Genomic DNA, 11,204 nt, shown 5'->3' with positions numbered 1-11,204 from the left:
ACATAAACACAAGACTTGGTACGACAAGAAGTTTCTAATTCCTCTGTATAGCCACACGTGAAAACTTGCATTCAATCAAAACTCAAATACCTTCCTCTACTACTCTACTTTTTTAACCCGTACTCCCCCACCCAATCAAATCACTCCCTTTTTTTTAATTTCACAAAAATCATTTAATTCCAATTTATTACAGAATTTGCAGCTTTTAATTTTTAGAGAGAGAAGCAGAGCTACGAAGGAAGCTTCTCTGCTCTCTCTATCTATCTATCCATCTCGAGGTCTGTTTTTAATTTTTTTTAATTTTTTTTTTTGTAATTTTAAATTCTCTACTTATAGAGGTTTAGATCTTGTAGAATTATACTCTCTATAAACTGCTTTTACTTTCTCTCTCTACAAAATAATTAATTATTTATTTATTTATTTTTTGATTGGTTGCTTGTGCTGGTGCTGTTGAAGATGCGTCGGTCTTCAACCAAGAAAACGGGTCAATCTAATTCTACCGCTCCGATCACTTCTTCTGCTGTCGATCTTTTTCGCTCCGGTAACTATTTTTTCTAATTAATTACTTTTGATTTGTATGTAAGTGATTTAATTGTGTTGTTTTTGGATAATTAAGCGTCGAGTAAAGCGTCGAGTAAAGAGATGGAGCGAATCGATAGCTTGTTTTATAGTTATGCTGATAAATCTTCTGGCTTAATTGAGTAAGTTATGCTGATAAATCTTCTGGCTTAATTGAGCTGCTTAGTAGACGAAAAAGTAAAAAAAGTTGTGAATTTTAATGAATTTGTGGTGTTAATAATTGTACAGTCCGGAAGGTATTGAAGCGTTGTGTGCAGATATCGAGGTGCCTCATACTGATGTTAGGATCTTGATGCTAGCTTGGTAAGCGTTGTGAGCTCCAAAATTAGCTCCCTCCGTTGATGTTCCGTAAGTTAACTAATGAATCGTTAAATTTCAGGAAGATGAAAGCGGAAAAGCAAGCATACTTTACTCTGGTAAATAACTTCTTTTCTTTCATTATTTTTATTTTATTTTTTAGGTGATTTCCCTGTGTTTTAAATTCCGAATTTAAGTTTTTACTCGTTTTTCTTGGCAATTCGGCTAACTAGTTATTAGCTAGGTTAAGGTTGTGTGGATATCTGTAATGTTTATGGTTAACACAAAACTAAAGCAGTGTTACATTCTATGGTTGTTCTTATAAACGTTTTCTTTACAACCGAGTTATATGTAAGATGAAGATTAAATCCGTATATTTTACCATATGTTTTACTGATAAATGGATTGCTGGCTTGCTGCTACTACTAATAGCATCTCTTTTAAGGTTTAATGTGTCTCATGTTGTCTGCCATACGCTTATCTGCACTTTTCGGTCCATGTTTGACTATTGGTGGGCTGCGGTTACTGTTTACATAATGTGAAACTGCACTTTTTGGTGTCTGATTTTGTTGTTTCCCTCTGCTTAGCTCCGAATATCTTTAAGTCCTCCATTGATCATTGATTGTCTTCCTGCTTGTTCCTCGATCTTACCCTTCTTGTGATTTCATCCTCGGCCAATTTTTACTAGAGACCATAATATTTATATTTTCTTAGTAAGTATATCCATCGTTACTCTTCCTCTCGGTCTTCATCTTACTTTATTATTGACAGGAGGAATGGCGAAGAGGCCTTAAAGCATTGAGGGCTGATACTGTAAATAAACTAAAGAAGTCCCTTCCAGAGCTAGAGAAAGAGGTAATTCTATGACTGTTATTCTCTTGGAATGTTTATTCTATGATTTTCAAAAAGCTTTTGCAAGCTAATAACTGATGTTCTTTTCTTCCAATATTTGAAAGGTTAAGAGGCCATCAAACTTTGTGGATTTCTATACCTATGCATTCCGGTATTGCCTGACAGGTATTACGAGTTCAGCATGTTCTGGCTTATCTTACTGCTATTTCCATTGTTTTGTCAAGATGTTTAATTTTTTTTGTTTTCTTTTCCTTGATAATTTTTCTTTTCTCAGAGGAGAAACAAAAGAGCATAGACATAGAGAGCATCTGTCAGTTGCTGGATCTTGTACTAGGATCTCAATTTCATGTGCAGGTTGATTATTTTATCGAGTATCTAAAGGTAAGTGGCTTTTTTTACTTATCTGTGTTTTTGAGTTTTGCTGCAATTGATGCATCAGTACCACTTAATACTACTATGCTATCCGTCTCGTGTTATTTCTGTATTTTAATTTACTTTTGAGAAATTTGCAGAAAATACTCTGTTTTTCAAAATATTTGCAAAAATACTCCGTTTTTTGAAAAATTATTCGTCTACCTTTTTTTTCAAAAAAATTATTTTTTTACTCCGAAATTTATTTTTTTACTCTGAAAAAATTTGTAAAAATACTCCGTTTTTTTTAAACTGTTTGAAACTGTATTATAAACGGTTTCAGAAATGTCAATTTTTTTTAAAAATACTCTGTTATAAACCATTTGAAACTCTATTATAAACTGTATTTAAAATTGTTTGAAACTCTATTTTTATGAAACCGTTATAAACCGTTTGAAACTTTATTAGAAACTCTATTTGAAACCGTTTGAAACTCTATTAGAAACTCTATTTGAAACGTTTTTGTAAAACAGTTTCAAATTGTGTTTTGTGAAACTGTATTTGAAACCGTTTGAAACTTTATTTTTATGAAACCGTTTGAAACTTTATTTTTATGAAACCGTTATAAACCGTTTGAAACTCTATTAGAAACTGTATTTGAATCTGTTTGAAACTGCGGAGTAAAAAAATAAATTGTGAAGTAAAAAAATAAATATTTATTTTTTTTAGGTACGCTTATAAACTTTCAGTTTTTGAGGTAAATTTACAAATATTTTAGTTTTTTAGGTATTCTCCTAAACTTCCCTTTACTTTTCTAGGACTATATGACGCATAGCTAGTTTTAGAAGCATCTTGTATTTCATAAAAATTGGGAGCGATTTGATCTTTACGTAAGGGCCACCCTATCCAACTTTGCAGCATTAAGATACGTTTCTCACGTGTATGATTATCATAAAAGATTCCTGTGTATTCCTAGCTTATCACCTACACTATGGCGCTTTTTTGTGCTGACAATCCCCACCTTGCCGTCAATGTTTGCCAATTGTGTTTCCTTTCAGTTGAATTCTTATATATTGACATGGTAGGCTATCAGGATTACTTAATTGGCTGAATAGACTCTGGAAATTTGCCATTTACATTATACTTTCTTGTCTCATCGAGCTTAAATTAATATCGGTTCTGTTATGTCCTGTTTGTTAATGAATGCAGATACAGAGTGATTATAAAGTAATAAACATGGATCAGTGGATGGGGTTCTTCCGCTTTTGCAACGAGGTACTTCCTTTTTTTTGCTTCTTAGTTACAATTTCTTGATTACCAAGGACATTGTAAGAAAAAAAAAGCACCCGTGTTTCTGCACAAACTGAGTTCAAAATTTCTTTTCCTCTTAAGTATTGTATATTATTGTTGCTTTGTTGACACACTATTATTTTATTTGTGACAGATAAACTTTCCGGAGCTTGATAATTATAATCCGGAACTAGCGTGGCCGTTGATCCTTGATAATTTTGTAGAATGGATACGAGAAAAAAGGAGTTAGAAAGCCTACAATCCTTTTGTTGGCTGGATTCTCCACTGTAAACCATTATTTTATTAAAGTAGGTTACCTATGATTTTATGTATTAATTTTCTATACTTTGTTTTGTTGTTCAATAAACCGATATTTATTGATCTGAGCTGCAGGACTGCTGAAACTACTCTCACGTTAAACTCCCACCAAATTTAGTTCTCCCTCCATGTTACTTTATTGTTCTGATTTTCACAAATCTTTTATTACTCCCTCCATGTTACCTTAGCTTGTAGATTTTATGGATGACTAATGAGAGTCAAATTCTTTATTTACATATCATTATGCTGACAAACTTAGGGTGAGGCCTCCATCATTTTTTTAGAAGTTTAATTGCAATACAATTTAAAAAAAAAGTTTAATTGCAATAGAATATCAAACGGACCAGTAATTGTCAAACATTTAAAAATCAGCAAGATTAGCACGTTTTACCATATTCGTTATTTTTTGAATTCAACTAAATTTTTGTTAGTTTGTTTGCCACGTCATTTCCAACCCAATGAATTGCTGATGTGGCAACACTCTTCATCCAAACAAACCACATGATTAGTCACATGATAACCAAACTAAAATTAAACCAAATCTCTAAAGTAAATTAATTAATTAATTTTATTATTATAAAATTTATATATATTAAAAAGTTATTAATATTTTCTAATTGATTAATTATAGATCTCAATTAATTTAATTTAATCTAATTTAAATTTAAATCAAATAAATTTATCTAATGAATTTATTACAATTAATTTAAAATAGTAATTTATTTAATTTAATTAAATCGGATTTTATTATGAAATAAAATTCATTTCAAAACTTTTGACACCGCCATCATTCACTCTTACCGCCGGCTTCTCGCACTTTAGCCATCACATGGTTGAGAATCAATAACATTGTCATTATTATCTTATAACAATAACTTTAAAGTGTCAAAGCTTAAAAAGTGATTTTTAAATATTTTTAAGTCTCATGTACACTTTTCTATCATAATGAAAATGTTAAAAATTGTTTGACAATGAAAGAAATGAATTAAAATCCTCTCAAATTCATTTGAATACAAGAGGTCATACATAAATCTACACCATTTGTCGTGGGCATTTCATACCTTGACTGGAGAGTGCTAAATGATAGATACTAAATAATATTGGACAAAATCAATTGGTAAATGTTAAATATCATAAATCTTCTTATAAATTAGTTTTTCTTTAACTATTTATGTCTCTGATTTAGCATAATTGGATAACTCTTCAATTCATTCATTTATCAAAAAAAAACTCTTCAATTCATCAACTATATTTGCTAGCTCGATTCTAAGGCTTGTAAGTCGGCTGATGATTAAGCTATTTGACGCTATGATATTATCCATAAACTTTATGGGTCCCTAGGCCAAATGATACAAAAATTTACGCCATATACTAAAGAATAAAATTTTCCTGCAACTGCAACATGTTTAATATGGAGAAACTCTTCTATCTACTTGTATGTTTTGGCCATTTTTTGAGGTACTAGATCATCAAGGAGTTTAGCTTCATCTTTTTTATGAGAACTCATTCTACTGAGCCGAAATTCAATATCATTGTTAAACCTTGAGATGTGGATCGGCTGCAAGCCACATACCTGGTAATTCTAGGTTATAATGGTCAGCAACTCAACTTCAACCACTCCATATTAAAAAAAGACGTAGCCGGAATTTGAATCTGCGACTTTTGACGCCCAGATAACTGGGACTTCTTAAACCACTAAACCAAACCCGTGCGGGAGAGTTTAATTTCATTTACTAGTCTAATTCTAGATTTTTATATATGGATCTAGAATTGTTCGGCACTTAAGTGGCGATTAACTCTCTAATATCATCAACAAATTCAATGGATCGTGAAAATGCTCAGTCAAGTGATAAATAGTGAGGTTGAAATTCATTTTGCATGAAATCAGTTGAATCCTGCTAAGTACTATTAAACCTTCATTACTAACTTCATGTTAGAAGACCTAGCCGGAGTCTCCATCCCTAAGATGTGTAATATTAGTTGTTTTTTTGGCATGAGTCATTCCTTATCTATACTATATATAAAAGCACGGATGGGGGGACAGACAAATTTACTGAAAAATCATTTTCAGTTTACTACTAAATAAAGGTTTTATAGTCATTAACTAATTAGTTATTTAATTAATCATTATTATAAATAAAGTCCTAATTAGAATAGGTAGCTAAATTATCTCTAATTTAATTTTTTGTAAAAAATAACTAAATTGTCTCCAAATTAGTAGGAATGCCTATCTTTTAGTTTGATTGAACTATAAAATTAAAATACTGTATTTGGTCAATATATTATTATTTAAATTTCTATCTTATTATTTTTAAAAATATTATTAATAAAATTAAGTTAATTATTTAATTATAATTATTATAAAACCAAAAGAAAAATAAATTCAATGTGGATAAAAATTTAATAACAGAATATATTATATTTACTTTTACAATTTTTTTACTAATTTAATATTAATTATAAATAAAAAATTGATATAATTATAACAAATTTACTAATATGTTCATTGACGAGTTACGTTACGAGCCACGTGCATAGCACATAATGTGAAACTAGTGAGTTAAAAAAAGAAAAGAAAAAAGTCGATGTGAAATTCATTCATTTTTCTAATAGTCTTGAACTAATTGTTAATTTTTTATTACCATGAATGTGCAATATTTCCAACCACAATATTTACCATTTGATATTTTTTTTAATATTCCAATGCGGGATTCATTTATATTTCTAACAAGTTTATAATATTATTTTCAAATTTTGATGATACAATATTAAATGAAATAGAATATTTTTATTTTTTAATGAAATATCATCCATTTATTTCTATTATTAATAGTGCAAAATATTAATTTTGGTTAATCATCTTAAATTGTTCTAAGTACTATTAATTTCTTTTTATAAATCATTTGATTTTTTATAAATTATTAGATGCATGATTCATTTATATCTTCAATATTTTGTTTCTTTTTTTGTGACGAGAACTCACTCTACTGAGCCGAAATTCTATATCATTGTCAAATCTCGGGATGTGAACCGCCCGCAGGCACACATATCTGATAATTCTGGGTTATAATATCCAGCAATCCAGACTCAACCACTCCATATTAAGAAAGGGAGTAGCCGGAGTTCGAACCCGCGACTTTTAACGCTCAGATGGCTGGCTGAGACTTAGACAACTAGATCAAATTCCGTGAGAGCATCTTCAATATTTCTATTATATATAATGCAAAAGTTTTTTTAGATCATGTTAAATAATCTAACTTTATAGACTTGAATTTTATTTTTATGGGATACTAAGGAACCCTTAAAGAGTTATTACTTGTAAACCTTCTCTACCTCTCTTTATGGCCAAGTTTTCCCATAAAGTCATTGATCTTTGGATTCCTTGAAACACAAAGAAAAATACAAGTTAGAAAGAAGAGATGATGGCAAAGTACTCCCTTGTTTCTGCCATGAGAATAGCAACTTGTATCTTCTTTGCTCACTATATCTATCTATATTATATATAAGAGGACGCAGTGTCAGACATGTATATTTACGTTAATATTTTTATTTATAAAATAAAATTATTAATTAAAAAATTATTAAAATTAAATTTTTAATTAAAATAATTATTTATAATAATATAAGATAATTTAATGTCCTTTTTACTTCATAAAATTAGTAATTTTTAATTAAAAATATTAAATAAATTATTAAAATTAGAGTATTAAATAAGATAAAATACTTATAATCATGTTAAGATAATTGTTTAAAATACTAATTAAAATTAATTTTTAATAGTTAACTATTATTGTTTTAATTATTATTTAATCATTTAAAATTCTAATAAGATAAATTACTTCTAATAAATAATTATTTTAATTATTATTTGATATTTTTTATATTATGTATAATTATAAATAATATTTTATTAAATTGTATTACTATTTAGAAAAAATTACTACGAGACCCTTCACATATGTCATAATTCACTTTTTTATCCATCCTGTTTGAAAATCAAATGAGATAGTCCCTTATTTATACCGAGTTAAAAGATTAAATTTTAAAAATATAAAAGCAAAAGAATGACATGGTCCTCCATTTTTATTTCTCGATCTTGTCCCTCATGTTTAAAAATTAATTTACCCTTAAGTATTTTAACTCAGTTGACTAACACTAAAACTGGACTGATGAACTAAACTGTTGACGGAAATAAAAATGAGAGATCATCTCGTCAAATTTTAAATAGGAGGTACTAAAAGTATGAATTGTGACATATGTGAGGGCTTTAAAATAATTGCACAATTATTTATAATTGTTTTTTTACAGTGTGTGAATATATTAAAGTAGAATTATGATAGTAATAAAAAATAATTATTGTTAAATTATTTTTTATTTTTATAATAAATAATTAATGAGAGATAAAATAGAAATTGACGAATCTAGTTACAAGACATATATAAAACACGTGACATTAATAAATTTAAATTTTTACATTATATTATCAAGTGAATTGTATATTATAGTTTTAACAAATTTAGAAAATTATTTGACCCACTATAAATTTTTATTTTTTCCGGTTTTAAATTTATAATAAAAAATCATTTTATATTTCTCGTCACCTAATTAAAAAAATTGGATCCCATTCCCACAAAACAAGGCAAAGTAAAAACAAAAGCAACTTATTCTCTGCTATTTTCCATATTTTGCAACACTTAAAAACCAAGTCTCTGCTTTCCTTTTTCTGCAAATTCTTCTCTACCATCTGCAAATGTTTTGTATGTCTTCAAAACAATTTATCCCTATCTTTTCAACCAACTGATGCAAAACTTGTTCTTCATAAAATAAAATAAAAAAAGTAATGTTTTCCATATTTTTTCTGAAAATAATTATACAACACAACGGTCGGACCACATTATTCTTACAACAAACCGATGAGATATTAGCCATGTACTAATATTTAATGATTAAAAGATAAATAATAACTATAAATTTCATATCGCAAATGGTTATTGATTTGTTATAAAAATGACATGAAACAACCGTCACATGGAATAAACACTTTTTTTAGTCATCAGAAATACTGTTTGTTTCCTGAGAAAGTTTCAATATTGATTTGAGTTACATGACTTTATTTTTTCCCACTTTACCACTTTACTAGTCTTTTCACCGAATGCTATCAAATCTGTTTAGATGCTCTCCAAACTATTAATTTTTCTTTTCATATCACAAAAGAAAATCAAGATTTGGTACCACTGCCCATATAGCCAAATTGTCAAATGCCTACCTAACAAAAATAAAAGGTTATTTGGATCTATTAAACTTATATGGCAGTGTCAATTAGGTTCAATTTCATCAATTTAGGTCAATAGTTTATAATTTCAGATCAATTGAATCTAATTTGTATTATCTTTTCATCTTCACTTTTATCTATTTGATATTACTTAAAAAAATAGATATACCTGATCTTTATTGATCTAATTAAATCTAGTAAATTCTACGATATAAATTTATTTCACTAGGCAATTTAAATTTTTCGAATGCAAGATTTTGATGGTTAAGAATCTATAGGAGATCAAAGGAACTATATCTTTTAATATAAAAATAAAATTATATTTCATTAATTTCAAATAGTTACAAGTGTAAGAGTTTCAAAAAATATAAACTCTATTTTAGCAATTTTAAAGTTTTTTATTTGAGAGAAAATTGGAAAAGAAGAGAGACAAATGTTATCAACTTATCATCACTTGTTAAGTCTATCTCTTGATCAATAAAATTCGATCTTTTCTTTCGAAAAAGAAACGTTTCTAACATAAGTCTCGTATATAAATTTCCCCATCATAATTGTAATTAAATAAATATCAACATCAACTTGAGTAGTTTTTAACATCATGTAGCAGAGCTTAAAAAAAAGTTAGAAAAAAGAGCATAAATATTGTATATTCATTGTGCAGCATACCTCATGCCTGCATAACTCAATAAAAAATTATGTAGCACCAAATTAATAAAAAAACAAGAACGAACTAAAAAATACATTTTAAAGAACAAAAAGAAATGAAAGAAAAATAGAATTAACATTTCATTTCCCCTCATTTAATTTCGAAATTTCTTCAAGAAATAAAAAGTTCAAAAAAAGAATCACATTCCATCAAATTGGTGGTGAAGTAATCAAAGGAGGAGATGGTGGAAGAATGCGTCTACTTCTGCTTCTACTTCTACCGCGAATTTGATTTCCGGGAGGAGATAACGACGAGGAAGACGATGAATTTGAAGAAGACGTAAATCTATCCGATACACTTGTTAATTTTTTCTTCTCCGTTACTTCAGATTTCTCTTCGATTTTATGATGTCGAACTTTAGTCGAATTTAAATTCGCAGGAAGAACACAATTGCATAAAAACCCTGTTTTTCCAAAAAAAGAAAAAAAACAAACATATATAAGTCCAAATGCAAATTTAAAATCTCACAGTTCTAAAAACGACTCGCTTAATTTATAAATAATGTCTTACCGATTCTAGCGAGTCGATTAACCCAATTCGGAATCGGATTACCGGTGAGTTTAACACAAGCATTATTACAGAAATGGTTACAGTTTTTAGTGATTAAATTATAAGCATTTCCTCTGAATTCTTCTGCTAATTCCTCCATAACTGTTCTTACCTGAGAAGAACTTAAATCTGTTTTTCCAATCAAAATTGTTTTTCTGAATGTAAATCCCTCACACTGTTTTGGTTCTCCTTCAAAAATCCCAGTTGTTGGATACTCATGAGCCCCAAATGCATATTCAACTCCATGAACTGCAAATAATCAAAATTAAAATAAAACTAAAACCCAATTTTCTTGATCATATTTTCATTTTCCTGCACTTTCTCACCAACCAAACAGTATTTTTCTAGAGACAGGAATCACCATTCAAGAAATTAACAAAAACCCGTTATTTAATAACTCTTTGAAGATTGAAAAACATAGAAATTGATCTAAAAAGACACAATCTTAGATCTAAATTTAGCAAGATTCAAGAACTGAATATAATAAAAACAAATTAACCTTGAACACCAGAATGATAAACACCAAGGCCAAGCCAATAAGCATAGCCATTGATTGGAGTTAGATCATAAACATTGAGATGAACTGGTACAGATCCTCCATTGTTGTCTTCTTCATCACAGCTTAAATTTTTCCTGCACAACATTTTTTTTTTCTCCTCAAGAAAATCTTATGTGAGAAAATGTATGATTTGAAATTAACATTAAAGATGACATTTTTTCAAGTAGTATCGAACAAAGGCTATGTCTTTACACTCTTTACAAGTAAGTAGGAGACTGAACAAAAGTGGGAGAATATTTTGATTTTTTTTTTTGAATTATGAGTTATTCGGATATTTAAAAAAAATTATTATCTAGACCGAGAATCATTTTATAGATGGGTTGTTTATAAATAAAAGAATATTTTTTGTTTTTTTAGTGATTTAAACACAATGTATAAATTTAGCAATCCCACGATACCTTTTTTAAAATTGAGATTATACAGTTTGATAT

General features: G+C 28.5%; 2 protein-coding genes across 2 annotated transcripts; one reads left to right on the top strand and one right to left on the bottom strand.

Annotated features, from left to right (window-relative positions):
- Positions 1–40: 40 nt before the first annotated feature.
- Positions 41–3,755, top strand: LOC126680972 (uncharacterized). The gene is made up of 10 exons (XM_050376298.2): positions 41–278; positions 457–541; positions 617–701; positions 808–882; positions 959–995; positions 1,648–1,731; positions 1,833–1,893; positions 2,003–2,109; positions 3,289–3,354; positions 3,524–3,755. Exons 2-10 carry the CDS (start codon positions 457–459, stop codon positions 3,617–3,619), a joined length of 696 nt encoding a protein of 231 aa, XP_050232255.1. The 5' UTR covers positions 41–278; the 3' UTR covers positions 3,620–3,755.
- A 5,966-nt stretch (positions 3,756–9,721) lies between these two features.
- LOC126680973 (deSI-like protein At4g17486) lies at positions 9,722–11,038 on the bottom strand. Its single transcript, XM_050376300.2, has 3 exons — positions 10,714–11,038; positions 10,176–10,463; positions 9,722–10,068 (listed from the first exon to the last, which is right to left on the bottom strand). The coding sequence occupies exons 1-3, from the start codon at positions 10,856–10,858 to the stop codon at positions 9,815–9,817; spliced, it is 687 nt and encodes a 228-aa protein (XP_050232257.1). The 5' UTR covers positions 10,859–11,038; the 3' UTR covers positions 9,722–9,814.
- Between the last annotated feature and the right edge of the window lie 166 nt (positions 11,039–11,204).

Source organism: Mercurialis annua, linkage group LG5 (assembly GCF_937616625.2).
Source record: "Mercurialis annua linkage group LG5, ddMerAnnu1.2, whole genome shotgun sequence".
In the NCBI taxonomy this organism is placed as follows: Eukaryota; Viridiplantae; Streptophyta; class Magnoliopsida; order Malpighiales; family Euphorbiaceae; genus Mercurialis; species Mercurialis annua.
This window is presented reverse-complemented; position numbering and strand designations above follow the sequence as displayed.

Excerpts from the sequence above, each read along its gene's own strand:
- LOC126680972 (XM_050376298.2), top strand. The coding sequence starts at position 457 with ATGCGTCGGTCTTCAACCAAGAAAACGGGTCAATCTAATTCTACCGCT. Across the intron at positions 1,894-2,002 it reads ATTCCGGTATTGCCTGACAG|AGGAGAAACAAAAGAGCATA; the intron begins GTATTACGAGTT and ends TTCTTTTCTCAG. Across the intron at positions 3,355-3,523 it reads TCTTCCGCTTTTGCAACGAG|ATAAACTTTCCGGAGCTTGA; the intron begins GTACTTCCTTTT and ends TATTTGTGACAG.
- LOC126680973 (XM_050376300.2), bottom strand. The coding sequence starts at position 10,858 with ATGTTGTGCAGGAAAAATTTAAGCTGTGATGAAGAAGACAACAATGGA. Across the intron at positions 10,464-10,713 it reads TTATCATTCTGGTGTTCAAG|TTCATGGAGTTGAATATGCA; the intron begins GTTAATTTGTTT and ends GATTATTTGCAG. Across the intron at positions 10,069-10,175 it reads TAATCGACTCGCTAGAATCG|GGTTTTTATGCAATTGTGTT; the intron begins GTAAGACATTAT and ends TTGGAAAAACAG.